The sequence below is a fragment of the Salmo salar genome, chromosome ssa12, assembly GCF_905237065.1.
Source record: "Salmo salar chromosome ssa12, Ssal_v3.1, whole genome shotgun sequence".
In the NCBI taxonomy this organism is placed as follows: domain Eukaryota; kingdom Metazoa; phylum Chordata; class Actinopteri; order Salmoniformes; family Salmonidae; genus Salmo; species Salmo salar.
In genome coordinates, this window is record NC_059453.1 from 63,059,336 (window position 1) to 63,079,417 (window position 20,082).

Genomic DNA, 20,082 nt, shown 5'->3' on the forward strand with positions numbered 1-20,082 from the left:
TTACGCTGCAACTTTTAAAGGACAGACCACTGTAACTGGTGTATTTTAACACCAATAAACCCACCCGTTTAAAAATGAGTTTACTATATATCAGTCTAGCAAACCAGGCAACTAAAAGCAACTTTCCGAACAATGTTTTGGTTCGTTTCTAGCTTGTTACCTGCATTCCAGTTCAAATAATGACCATATCATATAGCTGACAATGTCTTGACTTGTATATGTATTACAGGAAAATAAACTCACAACAGGATCATTATTTGCAAGTTAATGGCGAGCTAATTATAGAAAATAGCTTACGGTTGTGAGTGGGATGAAATAAAACCCGGGCATTCTTCCAGAGAATTTTTGAACTTGGACACTGTCTTGTTGTCCTAACGTTATATCCTAATTTGACTTTAGTGCAGGTCATGTTTTTCTTCACATTACCGTCTCTGGTAAACACACACTATATCAAATAAATAAAAGCTTAAGTTTATTCGTCACATGCACAGGATACAGAAGGTGTAAACGGACAGTGAAATGGTTACTTGCATAGTGTAGTCATTTGTTTTAGACATGTAGATAGCTAAACAATGAGCCATAATCCCAACTCATAATGTTACTACCCTACATAAATCGTCAGGTAGCCAAAACTAACCAACAAGGTTCAATGTTAGCTAGCTAGCTAACATTTGGCTATAACTAGCAATGCAAATGCCTCTGAGGTACGAATAATATTACTACACAGATCATACACGTAATGTTAGCTAGCAAGCCAGCTAGCTAACATGAGCTAGCTAGCTAACAGTACGCTTTAACTTGCAATGAAAACAACTTTCTGACAAAATTAAGAACTTATAATATCTGAAAATGTAGCTAGCTAGACTCTTACCTGTATGCATGGATGAACGCTTCTGTCACGGATGCCATGGTTGCCCTTAGTTTAAAAATTAATTTGGAGACAGGTGATTTATACAACTGCTTTCTCTGTGTTCTCTTGTTGACTCCCTCTGCATATTTGCAATCAAAAACCAGAATTTTCTCCTTAGCTATCATACGCTCCTCCCACTGGACAATCCATTGATTTCAAAACTCGGTCCTCCATAAAGTGGAGTGCATTAGCGACACTTTCGCAGTTCTTCGTGATATCTTTCAAAAAAGCTACGTTCGAATGGATTACCGACACATATTGAGCAGTTATAGACAGAAGTGTGCTACATGGCAGACCAATCCAAACTCAACTTTCGGCATGTTCAGCCAATCATGGCTAGCGGGAAAGTTCCTGTCTTTTTTTCCGTGGCTAAACCAACTAGGCTTGTAATTGTACTATTTTATTCATATTGACAAGTTCGTTATTAAGGCATGAAAATTCACATTTTCCAGAAGACATTTCTGCCAAATAACACATTTTGATAAAAAAATACATGTTTACGTTCAAATGCCCTCCTGTGAAGTAGTGAGGTGCGACATACACCTAGTTTCCTGAAACGAGCCACATTTGTTTAGAGCCAGGGGGTTATATATTAAAAATAAAGAGAGCTGTGTGAGTGCACATTTGTATGTGTGCATGAACGTTTCTAGTATATTGAAATGGTTTATGTTCATTGGCATGTTAAGGGTGTATGTGGACTATCTGTGTTTCTGACTTGTCCATGATTGACATCCGTCATTGTCTCTTCTCTCCACAGGCTAGTAGATGACCGCTGTGTGGTACAGCCCGACACAGGAGACCTAAACAACCCCCCAAAAAAGTTCAGAGGTAAGAGAATGGTACACTCCCCTCTCATTCTACTATAGCAGCTTACGCAGCATCACGTCACCTCAGTAAATCCAGCCTGTTTACACTGTGTTCCACTGTAGATGTTTCTTCTTGTATTACACTGCGTTTCTCTGGTGATAGCGCCAGTATCCCTCCCTGTCCACATGGACTTCAAAAAGTGCTGCTCTCTTTGACACTGTTGTGTATAATTTTTGTCTATCTTTCCGGCTCAGATGTGATTCTGTGAGAATAGGAACATATTGAGTCTCATGAAGGGAGATGTGTCTCTGGCTTTTGGGTTATTTCTATCCCCATAACAGGAAGTACAACTGAACTCACGACCTTTAAGTCTCAGGTCAGGGGTCGTTATCACCCATGGAACATTTTTGGCCTACAAAGCTGATGTGCGATGTGAGTGTGTGAGGCTGTGACTGTAGCCTGTGTGTCTTTTTATAGGGTGGGTTTAATTCCTGAATGCTGATTGGTTAAAACAGCATTCCAGCCGGTGTCTATTCCACATGTTACCACCGGCTTAATCTATGATGTTAAAATGCCTATTTACTCTGATCCATCTGACTGCGCAATCCACTGCCTCGTCAGCCCAGCCAGGCAATTTATAAACTTGATCTCCGATTATTTTTTTTTTTTTAAGTATCTAGACATTATGTCACATTTCTGTCGGGGCGAGACAGGCAGGCTGCATTTCTCAGCCAGTCGAAATCATGAATCAGCTGGCATCGTTTTCTTGGATATATGTGGACTGATTCAGGAAACTAGGCGTATGTCGCAAGTTACGACTTCACAGAGCCGTTTGAACTTAATATTTTTTAATCAAAATGCGTTTTTTTTTGGCAGAAATGCCTTCTCGAACATGTGAACTTTCATATGCCTTAATAACAAACTTTTATGCCATCTGTAAATACGAATAAAGTTGTTAAGTTAACCGCTATGGGCTAGGTGGGATGCTTGCGTCCCACCTACTCAACAGCCAGTGTTATCCCGTGGCGCGATATTCAAATACCTCAAAAATGCAAAAACTTCAATTTTTCAAACATATGACTATTTTACACCATTTTAAAGACAAAACTCTCGTTAATCTAACCACACTGTCCGATTTCAAAAAGGCTTTACAACGAAAGCAAAACATTAGATTATGTCAGCAGAGTACCCAGCCAGAAATAATCAGACACCCATTTTTCAAGCTAGCATATAATGTCACATAAACCCAAACCACAGCTAAATGCAGCACTAACCTTTGATCTTCATCAGATGACAACCCTAGGACATTATGTTATACAATACATGCATGTTTTGTTCAATCAAGTTCATATTTATATCAAAAACCAGCTCTTTACATTAGCATGTGACTAGCATTCCCACCGAACACTGCCGGTGAATTTACTAAATTACTCACGATAAACGTTCACAAAAAGCATAATTATTTTAAGAATTATAGATACAGAACTCCTCTATGCACTCGATATGTCAGATTTTAAAATAGCTTTTCGGTGAAAGCACATTTTGCAATATTCTAAGTAGATAGCCCGGCATCACAGGGCTAGCTATTTAGAAACCCAGCAAGTTTAGCACTCACCAAAGTCAGATTTACTATAAGAAAAATTGTATTACCTTTGCTGTTCTTCATCAGAATGCACTCCCAGGACTTCTACTTCAATAACAAATGTTGGTTTGGTCCCAAATAATCCATTGTTATATCCAAATAGCGGCGTTTTGTTCGTGCGTTCAAGACACTATCCGAAGGGTAAATAAGGGTGACAAGCATGGTGCATTTCGTGACAAAAAATTTAAAATATTCCATTACCGTACTTCGAAGCATGTCAACCGCTGTTTAAAATCAATTTTTATGCAATTTATCTCGTAAAAAAGAGATAATATTCCGACTGGGAAAGCGTGTATACGTACAAAGAGAGAAAATAAAAACATCTCGTGCACGAGCCTGAGTCTCAGAGTACTCTGACCAGCCATTATCCAAACGCGATAATGTGTTTCAGCCTGGGGCTGCCTCGATATCATTCAGCTTTTTCCCGGGCTCTGAGAGCCTATGGGAGCCGTAGGAAGTGTCACGTTACAGCAAAGATCCTCAGTCTTCAATAAAAAGAGCCAAGATGAACAACAACTTGTCAGACAGGCCACTTCCTGTTCAGAATCTTCTCAGGTTTTTGCCTGCCATATGAGTTCTGTTATACTCAGACACCATTCAAACAGTTTTAGAAACTTTAGGGTGTTTTCTATCCAAAGCCAATAATTATATGCATATTCTAGTTACTGGGCAGGAGTAGTAACCAGATTAAATCGGGTACGTTTTTTTATCCGGCCGTGTCAATACTGCCCCCTAGCCCTAACAGGTTAAGAGCGTAGTTGTTTTAGCCAAAGAAAAATAAGGAATGTTCCCGCTAGCCATAATTGGCTGTGATAATGAGTTGCTGGACATGCCGAGAGATGAGTTTCAGATTGTTCTGCCGTGTAGCATCTTGTGTCTATAAAATGAGCTGCTCGTTATGCGTAGATAATCATTTCTACTGCATTTGTTTCCTAAAGATATAACGTTAGCCATGGAGAACTGCAAATATGTTGCTACTGCTCTCAATAACATTGCTGCCCTGAATTTATCAAGCGCTATCGACAAAGGTCAGTGGGAAAAAGTTGTGATGGGCTACTTTCTGGAGGACGATCGTGCCATGCTGACTCTCTCTGACTCTGAAAATGAATCGGCCGATGAGGAAATACCTAAAATCAGGGAAAATATTTTCATTGAAGAATACATTGTAGAGTCTTCTGATGACGGTGATGTGGAAGAAACGGCGATCAACAGTGTTGTCCGGAAGAAGTTGACCGAGTTTTGAAATCAGTGGAACACAACAGACCATACTAAACGGAAATGACACAGGACGTCTTATTTAATGAAAGGGGTTGCAGTCTGCCGTGAAGCTTTCATCCATGTATACGGGTAAGAATCTAGCTACAGTTTCAGATATTATACGTTTCTAATTTTGTCAAAGTTGTTTTCATTGCAAGTTAAGGCTTGCTGTTAGCTAGCCAGTTGGAGTTCGATGGCTGGCATGCTAGCTAACGTTAACATTGAACCTGAACTTTAGCTATGACAATTGGTTTGTATTGCTAGTAACGTTACTTTATGGATTGGGATTCTAGTTAATTTTTTTGCTAGTTAACGTGACATGTCTAAACAAAAGACCCCAAGTTAAAACTAGCTGTTAGCTAACTAATGTTAGCTGAGGTAAGATTGCTGGCTTGCTAGCTAACATTCATTTATGTGTATGAATTGTGTGTAACGTTAGTGATGTTTTCTCAGAATGCCATTTCACATGTTAGTTATAGCCTAATGTTAGCTAGCTAACTTTGAACCTATTTGGTTACCTTTAGGTATCTATGACAATCGGTTTGTATTGCTAGCTAAAGCTTGCAGTTAGCTAGCCAGCTGACGTTAGATGGCTAGCTAGCTATCTAACGTTACGTTTATGAAGTGTGTGTAGTGATATCTCAGAATGCCATTTCTCATCTATTGTATAATAATGCTAAAATATTTGTCTTTCAACATCAGTAGAACCAGCCTGACTCTTCTCCACCAGTCATACATGGAGAACGGTCTAATGCCTTCCATCAAAAAGAGAGCTGGCCCAAGCAAGCAAAGGCAGCAGCGCAGGTATCAACTACATGCACCATTTCTTCACCAACTACATAGTTGGGGAACCGCATGTGGACCTGAATTGTGATAACTGCAGTGGCCAAAACAAGAACAAGTTTGTGCTCTGGTATTGTGCCTGGCGGACCATGCACAAGCTCCACCAGTCTGGACCTTCACTTCCTGATCACAGGCCACACCAAGTTTGCCCCCGACTGGTGCTTCGGCCTCATCAAGCAGCGCTTCAGAAAAACCAAAGTGGACACAGCTTATCTTTTTGAGAAGATCAGGGAGTTTTGCGACCGAGGCTATGGACATCACATACCCTACACCAAAGTCAAGGGCAGAACCAAAACAGGCTCTCCGAATATAGATTCCCTTGTTCATGCGTGGTTCGGACGAACTAGTCATCAGCACTATCTGCAGTGCCTCTATTCAAATAAGTCTCTCCTAACACACACGCCATTCATTACTGCTACTATTATTTATTTTTTTATCCTGCTGCTCAGCCATTTTCCCCTTATTGTATGCATATAACCATCTCGTTTATCACTATCATTATTGATCTTGTTCTTGTACATACTGTATTTTATTTTGACACTATTTCTGATATTGCTACTATGCAAGTAACCATTTGGCTGTACCGTTTGCACCTTCTGTAGAGACCCATCCACTTAGCAAAATATTGATATGTGTGGTCGTAACATGATTTTGTTACATACCACAACAATATCATGTGACCGTATCAAGTGTCCACCACATAAATATATGGCGCATCCACATAAATATGTGGCGCATGCATCTGTTTATGTACTGTACATGTGCAACTCACTCAAGTTTCAACTCAGGTTGCACAGCCTTACCTTATGTATTCCATACATATGTGATAAGTGCGTGTGTAACAGTATATAAAGTATGCTAATGTACTGATGTGAAGGCATTTGGGCAGTGGTCAAAAGTACTTAAGTAAAAATACTTTAAAGTACTACTTAAGTATTTTTGGGGGGTATCTGTACATTACTTTGCAATTTATATTTTTGACAACTTTTACTTCACTACATTCTGAAAGAAATGTACTTTTTACTCCATACATTTTCCCTGACACCCAAAAGTACTCGTTACATTTTGACAGGAAAATTGTTCAATTCACACACTTATCAAGAGAACATCCATACTGCATCTGATCTGGCAGACTCACTAAACACACATGCTTCATTTGTACATTTTGTCTGTGTTGGATTGTGCCCCTGGCTATCCTCAATTATTTTTTTAAAAGAGAGAAATTGTGCCGTCTGGTTTAATATAAGGAATTTGAAATGATTTATACTTTTAGTCAAGTATGACAATTTGGTACTTTTTCCACCACTGGATGTCACAGTTGTTGTAAGAAACGGACCAAGGCGCAGCGTGTGTTGAGTTCCACATATTTAATTAGTGAAACTTCTTCAACAAAACAATAAACAAGCAACAAAACGTGACCATGTGGTGCAACAAGCACAAAACCAAACAATTTCCCACAAACACAGGTGAGAAAAATGGCTACCTAAATATGATCCCCAATTAGAAGCAACGATTACCAGCTGCCTCTAATTGGGAACCATACAAAACACCAACATAGAAATATTGAACTAGAACACCCCCTAGTCACGCCCTGACCTACTACACCATAGAGAACCAAGTGCTCTCTATGGTCAGGGCGTGACAACTGGATGTGCCTGGGGGTTATAGCATTTCTTTAACATGACCCATCAATTTAGACAAGTGTCTCTGGGTAAGCATCATCTAATATTTATAAAATATTTTTATCTGGACACATTCTGTTTACCTGGAATTTTTCCTTATTGTAGGCTACTACCACTTTTAGTCTTAATTCTTTACTACACTACTCACTGTTTAGCACATGACCCCATGTGAATCCTTAAAGAGAAGGGTTGGGCTGACTTAAGAGGGTGTGAACAATGCTGAATGGGTGTAGACAAAGGAGAGCTCTCCAGTAGTCACCAAACATTCAAAGGCCCTTTTTAATCAAAAGTGAGTTTACAAGTGTATCACCCTTCAAAGCATAATTACTTTCCCATTGTTCCTCAAAAATGCTGTGTATTGTATACCATTTTGTAGCTCTGAGTCTCTACTTTTATCCAATGTTAAAAATAAACATTTAACATTTTGCTACATAGGACCGGATCCAGGTGGTGAGTCAAATATGCAAAGGTTTGAAGTGATTGTGTTACCTTTGTTGTTGGCTAGCTCCTCTGAACAAAAGTGTCCTGACGAGAGAGCACATTTCTCAATGTTAGGTGAAATCGCGCCTCTTTATCTCATTATAATGGGGGCATCCAAATAAAGGTCACTAGAAAACAGCTTATGCAAATGCAGCTACTGCTGTTATTCTGGCTGCACTGTTTGAAGTGACTGTAATTTGGTTAGCTAGCAAGCAAGGGATAAGAACGTTGCCAGCCAGTATGGCTATGGAACATTTAGAACAAACAACTGGGTCGTGTCCGTAGATAAAGAACAAAAAGACAATGACTGGGTTGCGTCTCTGGCAACCGATAGAACGAATGACTAGCCGGCTTGTGTAGCAACCATAGATTATTGTCAGGACTATATTTTGTGGAAGGATGGAATAGTATGAATACATTTATCAAAATAACGTTTTTAATGGAAATATGTCAATCATTATTTGAATATGTTGGTAACCCGTTGTATTGGCATGGTTTGCCGGTCCTCGACTTGGTCTTGGTTCTAACACCAATGCCAATATTCTCCCAACACCGGCTTCCTATAGGGCATCACTTACATGTACACCACAAAATCTGTTTAATAAAATAAAGTATGTTCATCATTTTAGTCTGGCTTTAGTTGGCTGTTCCATCTATTTATTTTAGGTTTTAGCATTCGGCTGTGTTAAAGAGTGTCTAATTATGGCAGTGGAGGTGAGAAAAGTATGATGTAACTCTGCAGTAATCAAAGGATTGTATAAGTAAGTGTCGCCCCGAGAGGAGTTAATGAGGATGTTTCAGCATGGCTGTAAGGCATTGAGCCTAACAAGCATTCCACTCATACTGGGAGTTAGTTGCTACATTACATGATGTGGTTTAATCCGAGTTGGGCTGTGTCTATCGTACGTTGTGACCATTAGCTACAGTCTAGAGATTTGTACTGTATTTATAACCCATAAAGCTTGGGTCTCCTCAGAGTACACTGAATGACAATTGTCTTTGATGTCCCAGGGAAGTTCTCTGAGTTTATCTCCTAGGAGACTGTTACCAACACAAACCCAAGCCAGCTTCTGTCTATCTGTCTGTACAGTAAAGTAAGTGTTTTTGTGTGTGTGTGTGTGTGTGTGTTAGTCTGTATGTGGAGTCAAGTTATCTTTGTGCATGCTTGTGTCTGTGTGTGCACTCCCACTAAGTGGTCAAAGTGGCCATGGTAACCCCTCCTGCATGGACTCATCTACTGGTGGTGATGACATGTGTTGGCGACACTTGTTATCATGAGGGAGAGAGCAACACAGAGTTATCTATCCAAAACTGAATGTATGGGTAAGCCACTTTTTCAATCTTTCTGGCCCTATAAGAAAGAACAAACAGCAAAAACATATACATGATCAAATTCAAATCTTAGAATCAACTATTAAAGACTATCAGAACCCACTGGACTCTCCAATTACTTTGAATGAAATACAGGACAAAATACAAACCCTCCAACCCAAAAAGGCCTGTGGTGTTGATGGTATCCTCAATGAAATGATAAAATATACAGACCACAAATTCCAATTGGCTATACTTAAACTCTTAAACATCATCCTTAGCTCTGGCATCTTCCACAATATTTGGAACCAAGGACTGGTCACCCCAATCCACAAAAGTGGAGACAAATTTGACACCAATACCTACCGTGGGTAATGCGTCAACAACAACCGTGGGAAAATCCTCTGCTATTATTATTATTATTATTATTATTATTATTATTATTATTAACAGCAGACTCGTACATTTCCTCAGTGAAAATAATGTACTGAGCAAATGTCAAATTGGCTTTTTACCAAATTACCATACGACAGACCACATATTCACCCTGCACACCCTGAACAAAGGTAACGTCTTCTCGTGATTTGTTGATTTCAAAAAGCTTTTGACTCAATTTGGCATGAGGGTCTGCTATACAAATTGATGGAAAGTGGTGTTGGGGGGAAAACATACAACATTATAAAATCCATGTACACAAACAAGTGTGCATTTAAAATTGGCAGCAAACACACACATTTCTTTCCACAGGGCCGTGGGGTGAGACAGGGATGCAACTTAAGCCCCACCGCTTCAACATACAGTTGAAGTTGGAAGTTTACATACACTTAGGTTGGAGTCATTAAAACTCGTTTTTCTACCGCTCCACAAATTTCTTATTAATAAACTATAGTTTTGGCAAGTCGGTTAGGACATCTACTTTGCATGACACAAGTAATTTTTCCAACAATTGTTTACAGACAGATTATTTCACTTAGAATTCACTGTATCACAATTAGAGGTTGACCGATTGAATTAGGGCCGATATCAAGTTTTCATAACAATCAGCATTTTTGGACACGATTATGGCCGATTTACATTGCACTCCGAGGAGACTGCGTGGCCTGTAACGCGAGTGCAGCAAGGAGCCAAGGTAAATTGCTAGCTAGCATTAAACTTATCTTATAAAAAACTATAAATCTTAACATAATCACCAGTTAACTACACATGGTTGATGATATTACTAGTTTATCTAGCTTGTCTTGCGTTGCATATAATCGATGCGGTGCCTGTTCATTTATCATTGAATCACAGCCTACTTTGCCAAACGGGGTGGTGATTTAACAAGCGCATTCGCAAAAAAAGTAGTTGTTGCACCAATGTGTACTTAACCATAAACATCAATGCCTTTCTTAAAATCAATACAGTATATATTTTTAAACCTGCATATTTAGTTAATATTGCCCGCTAACATGAATTTCTTTTAACTAGGGAAATTTTGTCCCTTCTCTTGCGTTCTGTGCAAGCAGAGTCAGGGTATATGCAGCAGTTTGGGCCGCCTGGCTCGTTGTGAACTGTGTGAAGACCATTTCTTCCTAACAAAGACCGAAATTTATTTGCCAGAATTGTACATCATTATGACATAACGTTGAAGGTTGTGCAATGTAACAGCAATATTTAGACTTAGGGATGCCACCCGTTAGATAACATATGTAACGGTTCTGTATTTCACTGAAAGAATAAACGTTTTGTTTTTGAAATGATAGTTTCCGGATTTGACCATATTAATGACCTAAGGCTCGTATTTCTCTGTGTTATTGTATTAGAATTAAGTCTATGATTTGATAGAGCAGTCTGACTGAGCGGTGGTAGGCAGCAGCAGGCTCGTAAACATTCATTCAAACAGCACTTTCCTGCATTTGCCAGCAGCTCTTCGCTGTGCTTCAAGCATTGTGCTGTTTATGACTTCAAGCCTATCAACTCCTGAGATTGGGCTGGCAATACTAAAGTGCCTATAAGAACATCCAATAGTCAAAGGTAAATGAAATACAAATGTTAGAGAGAAATAGTCCTATAATTACTACAATCTAAAACTTCTTACCTGGGAATATTGAAGACTCATTTTAAAAGGAACCACCAGCTTTCATATGTTCTGAGCAAGGAACATAAATGTTAGCTTTTTTACATGGCAAATATTGCACTTACTTTCTTCTCCGACACTTTCTTTTTACATTATTTAAACCAAATTGAACGTTTCATTATTTATTTGAGACTAAATTGATTATATTAAGTTAAAATAAGTGTTCATTCAGTATTGTTGTAATTGTCATTATTACGTGTGTGTGTGTGTGTGTGTGTATACAGTGGGGAGAACAAGTATTTGATACACTGCCGATTTTGCAGGTTTTCCTACTTACAAAGCATGTAGAGGTCTGTAATTTTTATCATAGGTACACTTCAACTGTGAGAGACGGAATCTAAAACAAAAATCCAGAAAATCACCGATTTTTAAGTAATTAATGTGCATTTTATTGCATGACATAAGTATTTGATACATCAGAAAAGCAGAACTTAATATTTGCTACAGAAACCTTTGTTTGCAATTACAGAGATCATATGTTTCCTGTAGTTCTTGACCAGGTTTGCACACACTGCAGCAGGGATTTTGGCCCACTCCTCCATACAGACCTTCTCCAGATCCTTCAGGTTTCGGGGCTGTCGCTGGACAATACGGACTTTCAGCTCCCTCCAAAGATTTTCTATTGGGTTCAGGTCTGGAGACTGGCTAGGCCACTCCAGGACCTTGAGATGCTTCTTACGGAGCCACTCCTTAGTTGCCCTAGCTGTGTGTTTCGGGTCTTTGTCATGCTGGAAGACCCAGCCGCGACCCATCTTCAATGCTCTTACTGAGGGAAGGAGGTTGTTGGCCAAGATCTCACGATACATGGCCCCATCCATCCTCCCCTCAATACGGTGCAGTCGTCCTGTCCCCTTTGCAGAAAAGCATCCCCAAAGAATGATGTTTCCACCTCCATGCTTCACGGTTGGGATGGTGTTCTTGGGGTTGGGATGGTGTTCATCCTTCTTATTCCTCCAAACACGGCGAGTGGAGTTTAGACCAAAAAGCTCTATTTTTGTCTCATCAGACCACATGACCTTCTCCCATTCCTCCTCTGGATCATCCAGATGGTCATTGGCAAACTTCAGACGGGCCTGGACATGCGCTGGCTTGAGCAGGGGGACCTTGCGTGCGCTGCAGGATTTTAATCCATGACGGCATAGTGTGTTACTAATGGTTTTCTTTGAGACTGTGGTCCCAGCTCTCTTCAGATCATTGTCCAGGTCCTGCCGTGTAGTTCTGGGCTGATCCCTCACCTTCCTCATGATCATTGATGCCCCACGAGGTGAGATCTTGCATGGAGCCCCAGACCGAGGGTGATTGACCGTCATCTTGAACTTCTTCCATTTTCTAATAATTGCGCCAACAGTTGTTGCCTTCTCACCAAGCTGCTTGCCTATTGTCCTGTAGCCCATCCCAGCCTTGTGCAGGTCTACAATTTTATCCCTGATGTCCTTACATAGCTCTCTGGTCTTGGCCATTGTGGAGAGGTTGGAGTCTGTTTGATTGAGTGTGTGGACAGGTGTCTTTTATACAGGTAACAAGTTCAAACAGGTGCAGTTAATACAGGTAATGAGTGGAGAACAGGAGGGCGTCTTAAAGAAAAACTAACAGGTCTGTGAGAGCCGGAATTCTTACTGGTTGGTAGGTGATCAAATACTTATGTCATGCAATAAAATGCAAATTAATTACTTAAAAATCATACAATGTGATTTTCTGGATTTTTGTTTTAGATTCCGTCTCTCACAGTTGAAGTGTACCTATGATAAAAATTACAGACCTCTACATGCTTTGTAAGTAGGAAAACCTGAAAAATCGGCAGTATCAAATACTTGTTCTCCCCTGTGTGTGTGTGTGTGTGTGTGTGTGTGTGTGTGTGTGTGTGTGTGTGTGTGTGTGTGTGTGTGTGTGTGTGTGTGTGTGTGTGTGTGTGTAATAATGAAATGGCTTAAGGACAACAAAGTCAAGGTATTGGAGTGGCCATCACAAAGCCCTGACCTCAGTCCAATAGAAAATTTGTGGGCAGAACTGAAAAAGTGTGTGTGTGTGTGTGACCAAGGAGGCCTACAAACCTGACTTGGTTACGCCAGCTCTGTCAAGAGGAATGGGCCAAAAGTCACCCAAGTTATTGTGGGAAGCTTGTGGAAGGCTACCTGAAATGTTTGACCCAAGTTAAACAAATTAAAGGCAATGCTACCAAATACTAATTGAGTGTATGTAAACTTCTGACCCACTGGGAATGTGATGAAAGAAATAAAAGCTGAAATCATTCTCTCTACAATTTTTCTGACATTTCACATTCTTAAAATAAAGTGGTGATCCTAACTGACCTAAGACAGGGAATTTTTACTAAGATTAAATGTCAGGAATTGTGAAAAACTGAGTTGAAATGTATTTGGCTAAGGTGTATGTAAACTTCCGACTTCAACTGAAAATCAACGAATTGGCAAGGGCACTAGAACAGTCTGCAGCACCCGGCCTCACCCTAGAATCTGAAGTCAAATGTCTGTTTGCTGATTATCTGGTTCTTCTGTCCCCAACCAAGGAGGGCCAACAGAAGCACCTAGATCTTCTGCACAGATCTGTCAGACCTGGGCCCTGACAGTAAATCTCAGCAAGACAAAAATAATGGTGTTCCAGTTGCCAGGACCACAAATACAAATTCCATCTAGACACTGTTGCCCTAGATCACAAACGATACATACCTTGGCCTAAACATCAGCGCCACACGTAACTTCCACAAAAAGCCTTCTATGCCATCAAAAGGAACATAAAATTCAATGTACCGATTAGGATCTGGCTGAAAAATCCTTGAATCAGTTATAGAACCCATTGCCCTTTATGGTTGTGAGGTCTGGGGTCCGCTCACCAACCAAGAATTCACAAAATGGGACAAACACCAAATTGAGAATCTGCATGCAGAATTCTGCAAAAAATATCCCCTGTGTACAACGTAAAACACCAAATAATGCAGTCAGAGCAGAATTAGGCCGATACCTGCTAATTATCAAAATCCTGAAAAGAGATGTTCAATTCTACAATTCCACCTCAAAGGAAGTGATTCCCGAACCTCACATAACAAAGCCATCACATACAGAGAGATGAACCTGTAGAAGAGTGCCCTAAGCAAGCTGGTCCAGGGGTTCTGTACACAAACACCCCACAGAGCCCCAGGACAGCAACACGATTAGATCCAACCAAATCATGAGAAAACAAAAAGATAATTACTTGACACATTGGAAAGAATTAACAAGAAAACTGAGCAAACTAGAATGCTATTTGGACCTAAACAGAGTTAACAGTGGCAGAATACCTGACCACTGTGACTGACCAAACTTAAGGAAAGCTTTGACTATATACAGACTCAGTGAGCATAGCCTTGCTATTGAGAAAGGCCGCCATAGGCAGACCTGGCCCACGAGAAGACGGGCTATGTGCACGCTGCCCACAAAATGAGGTGTAAACTGAGCTGCACTTCCTAACCTCCTGCCAAATGTATGTCCTCAGATTACAGACCCACAAAGAATTTGAAAACAAATCCAATTTTGATAAACTCTCATATTTACTGGGTGAAATACCACAGTGTGCCATCACAGCAGCAAGATGTGTGACCTGTTGCCACAAGAAAAGGGCAACCAGTGAAGAACAATTTATTTATTCATTTTCCCTTTCCCTATTTGCACATAATGTAAAATTTTGAAATGTCTTTATTCTTTTGGAACTTTTGTTAGTGTAATGTTTACTGTTAATTTTTATTTATTTCACTTTTGTTTATTATATACTTCACTTGCTTTGGAAATGTTAACATACGTTTCCCATGCCAATAAAGCCCTTAAATTGAATTTAGAGGCAGATAGAGGGGCGTTGTCATCCTCCTGTGATGGCTGTGGGCTATAGTGGCTCCCTCAAAGTTTGAATAGGATTCGTTTAAAGACTGTAGCCCAATTCCATTTCTCCTCTCTTCTTTATGAAACACATTTGCTCACTTACCCATACAGATTGGAAGGCATTGTATTACCGTGTTTATTCTTTTTTTTTTTTTTTACACCAATCCAATGTTTGCCAATCCTTGAGGGTGAGGGAATGAGTGCACTCACTTCAGGAAGAATTGGGCTTGTGTGTCATGTAAGGTTTCAACCAGTGCTGTGACCTGATGTAGCCTGTATTCCAACAGTAAGTGCATTGTTGTTGTACAATAATATATGCTAGTCAGGAGAGATGTAGCCTGCTTGTCTAACACTACTGTGACCCCAAACTGATGTATTTATTATACTCTCATTTCCATTCTGTCTCTACCTTGGCATGCCCTATTTATTTATGGGCTTATTATTAGTTTTTTTCAGACGTTAAAATTAACAAGACTGTCTCTTCCTATTGTTTTTAACATTAGCCAAATACCTAAAACTGCTGTATACCCTCTGTGGGAGATACTGTACTTCCTTTTTTCTCCCCAAACTTCGGGTTGGGAAGTGCTTATTTAAGACTTCCTTGGGGAGGTAGCGTGTGTCTGCCGGATGGCCTCCGGTGTAGGATGGTGTTACCCTGAGACAGACACTGATCTTAGGTCAGTTTCACATTTCCCCTCCTTAATGGTTATGGTTAGGATTTGAAGCGGGTGAGCTAATCCTACATTTTTGCTGAAGGGGAACTTCTGCACTCCCCGCTTCTGTGTCATTCTTTGGAGAGTTCTTCCTCAGAGAAAATAATAGTAAAAAGTAAATACTGTGTTGTGAGGGATGCAGCGTTGTTGCTCTGAGAGACAGTGGAGATAATCCTCCTTACTTTAGCCTGCTGCTGGCTGAGGGCCAGACTAGCCCTGGCCACCAGGCCTCACTGCCGAGGTATGCGTACCATTTCCTCCCAATGTAAGCAGAAGCACTTTACACACACATTCACGTACGCACACACGTATGTAGGCAAACACACACGCTCACAAGTGCACACATCTGCAAGCATGGCACACGCACACAGAGACACACAGACTCTAATGTGTGCAAGGGCATTCATTTGACACACACTCATGCACTTACACAAACATACACCCATGTCATACATTATGTCCATGTCGCTGCAGCTCAGCAAACCATACACGCTCTGGTGCTGAAACGGCTGGGCTACTACATCTCAAAGTGACCATGTTAGAATTCCTATTCCTCCTCCTTCCATAACTTCAGCCAGGCGTGATTGCAGGGTTGTGTGTTTTGGAACAAATGAGGTGTGGGGTTGTTGTGTTGACAGACATCTTTATTCCGTTTAAGTTGCAGACTAAAACTACATTCCATCATGTGACAAACCCATCTCATACTGTTCAGTTTTCCTTTACTCAGTGAATGGTCTGTGCTGTGTAGACCGAGGTCTGTAGCAGTTCAAAATGTTGTAGTTGTTGTTGCCTGAGACGACCCATCCATTCCTCTCGTGAACACAGTTATAATGTCCACCTTTGTTGCAGTATATTAAGCTAGCTCCGTTCCACAATGATCTCTCAAACTTTCATTACCGTCTCCTCAGGAGAAACGTGTTCTCTAAATCAGGACAGACTCTGTTTCTAAGGTAATTGACAATGAACAAGATTAGAACCTTTTTGTTCCACCTAAAATACCAGAGAAGGGCCAGAGCCTTCTCTTAGTTTTTTTTCATAGAAGTTATTTTGTGCCATTTTTAAAACATTTGTTGGTGAACAACAATGTGAGAGCATGTGGAAGACATTAGTGGGATCAGTGTCCGTGGCTGGTTTTGTCTGTTTCACTCTCCTCCCTTCATCCTGCTTTCTTCCTCATCACAGCTAAAGTTGTTTACATGGATGTGTACTAGGTCATTAAGCAGCTCTTCACAGGCTCAAACCAGACGTTTAGAATACAGGGCCTAGCTACCAGATGTGTTGTGGTAATGTCTTCAGCATATGATTTTCACCTGGCAGTGAGGTAAAGGAGAGGTTAGGCAAGGGAAGGAAGCTATTGAATAGCTTCGAGACTCATCCATTGCCTGGGAATAAAACAAATATGGATACCGCCTAACCCTAATATACACATTCGTTGTTACTAAGGCACAATCGGGTAAATCCATTTGAATTGAATCAGTTTTTGACATCACCCCTCTTGATTTGAACAAAACCTTCCATACATATTTTCCCACTGTAGTACTGCTCAGAAAGTGACTTTCTGGACCTGAATGCCATAACATTCAAGAGATAAAGGTGACATTTAATCAAAGTCTACTAGAGGACAATTTTATTTTTAACTAAGACAAAATGATTTATAACTGATTTTTTTCCAGTACAATATACAGTGCATTTGGAAAGTATTCTGACCCCTTGACTTTTTTACATTTTGTTACGTTACAGCCTTATTCTAAAATAGATTTTAATCGTTTTTTTTACGTCAATCTACACCCAATACCCCATGATAAAAAATGTAAAACAGGTTTCTTGAAATGTTTGCAAATATATTAAAAATACAAAACTGATATCACATTTACATAAGTATTCTGACCTTTTAATCAGCACTTTGTTGAAGCACCTTTGGCAGCGATTACAGCCTTGAGTCTTTTTGGGTATGACGCTACAAGCTTGGCACACCTGTATTTGGGGAGTTTATCCCATTCTTCTCTGCAGATCCTTTCAAGCTTTGTCAGCTTGGATGGGGAGTGTCGCTGTACAGCTATTTTTGGGTCTCTCCAAGGATGTTCGATCGGGTTCAAGTCTGGGCTCTGGCTGGGCTACTCAAGGACATGAACCCTTTCACACGTGTGATCGTTTTACAGTGGTCCCTGAAGCGTACCATCACACCCGTGTGATTTAAAATGCTTATTTAGAACGGCCGGTTTCGAATGACGCAACAATCAGCAATTGAGCTGGTCACACTTTTTTCAGAAACTATTTACACAAACACAGTCCTTACAAAGTTAAGTCCAGAATGTGAGCAATTTATTTTTTGGATGCAATGTTCAGATGTTCACAGAAGTATCTATAGCATAACACAATCATCCAAACCGGAAAAATGTAGGCTACATTTGTCCTAGCGCTAACTGAGGAAAGATTGACACAACACAAGCGGTCATATTTTCTAACTCTCGGCTGACATAAACTACAATATGAATTAGCTAATAGCAATTACTATCTATAATTAATCACATCACGGGTGAGCTCACCATTGATCGAAATAGAGTAAAACACTTTCTAGAAATCGAAAGTAATCCGACGACGATTAGTTTCAGCTCGCAGACATGCTTTTTATCCTCACAGAAACCAAAAATAATAAGACACGATGAGTTTGGTCTGTTTTATAGTATGCATGTTGAAGGGGTGTGTTGTCTACCATCGTTCACATCCCACGATTCACTTCCTGAACCCTTACTCACCTCATTTTGTTATAGCATCTTTGGTCCGACAATCACGTGAAATCCAGAATGCATTGTATGTCAACAAACATGGCTCCACACATAGCTGGATTTAGGTTAGCTCATAATAATCAGTACAACCTTCAAAAATGTATTTTACACACATACTATGTGCCCATTACAATCTATGCAAGAATCGGATTGCATGATTTATCACCGGTAATTGAAAAATGTGAATAAAACAGTAAATATACCAATAATTACCACAAAACATTTTCTGATAGTGATTTATTGATCCAAATGGCACATGCAGGCAGTCAATCACGTAACCTCTCACTCACATTCTGAGCCATTCAGTGTTGTTGTTTATGTATATAGCTAGTAAGCTAAGCTGTAGCATTAGCAATGTCTTTCAAAAGGAGACCACTCACAAATGCAGAAATTCTGGAGATTTAAAAAAAAATCTGACAATGAGTCTGAAAGTCAGGAATCAGATTCTGACAGTGAGGAGCTGTCCCCCAGCCATTGAGAACCCTGAATCAGAGGACCCCTTGTCCACTGACAAAGTCCTAGTCCCCTTTGAAGATGCTGGTGGTGATGGAGGCAGTTCTGCTGCGATGACTGCATTTCATCAACAATGCTACTACCATCCTAAATGACCGTTATACAAAATAAGAAATGCCAACAGCTGGCAGTAAAGTGGCATGACAAACGAGACATCCATGTCCTCTCCACTGTCCATACAGCAACCATGTTGGCCACAGGGAAGGTGGACCACCTGACGGGAGAGATAAAAATCAAACCAGACTGCGTGCTTGACTATAACCTCAAAATGGGGGCAGTGGATAAGGCGGACATCATACATTTGCTCTGTGGAATGCTCTCAGAAAACAACCAAGTGGTACAAGAAGATATTTTCCCAGGGTATCTTCAAAATACAACAAGCCAATACTTCTGATGCAATTAGGATTGTTTTACAGAGCCAATAGAATAATGTAGCTAGCTACATAAGCACGATTGAATATAACACCACCATAAAGGTTATGAAATGAGTAACGTTACCTCGTGTGTCCACGGTTATAAGGAATATACACAAATATATTATGCTCCATACACACAGTGAGCTACAGTAGAAACGGTATAACACGACATACAGAAACTATTATAACGTAATAAGGCACTTACTTTGATAGAAAGGCAGTCTGGATTTTAACATGGGTGTCTGTAGTGACGCCTCTAGCGTGCCTGAGATGCTGTGCCTTAGACAGCTGCGCCACTTGGGAGTCATAAGGCCAGGGTAGCTTCAAAATACAATACATGCTAATACTTCTCTGATGCAATTAACATTGTTTTCCAGAGCTAATAGAAGAATGTAGCTAGCTTCCTAAGCATTGAGAATAACACCATAAAGGTTACGAAATGAGTAACGTTATTTCGCATTTCCGCGGTTATAACGAATATACGCAAAAATATTATGCTACAGTAGGAACGACATAACACGACATGCAGAAACTAATATAATGTAATACTTTGATAATTTGATAGAAACGCACACATTTCCAAAGTTATTATTGCTAATGAAAACAACTTTGACTGCGATGCAGGCAACAGACAGAAAGTGTGTGTGTGTGTGTGCAGGACGGGAGATGAGCAAATGTCTGCAGACTTGAACTGCACAAAAAGTTGGGAAGTGTTTGGGGAATATTTTCCAGGTCAGAAA

At 40.1% G+C, this 20,082-nt stretch overlaps 1 protein-coding gene across 5 annotated transcripts in view; it reads left to right on the plus strand.

Annotated features, from left to right (window-relative positions):
* LOC106565476 (inositol 1,4,5-trisphosphate receptor type 1) overlaps positions 1 to 20,082 on the plus strand; it is a 169,290-nt gene that overhangs the window by 31,216 nt on the left and 117,992 nt on the right. For all 5 annotated transcript variants that reach the window (XM_014132695.2, XM_014132696.2, XM_014132697.2 and 2 more), the window contains exon 3: positions 1,668 to 1,738. In XM_014132695.2, the coding sequence (XP_013988170.1) occupies positions 1,668 to 1,738 (71 nt within the window). The remainder of the gene's footprint in view (positions 1 to 1,667; positions 1,739 to 20,082) is intronic.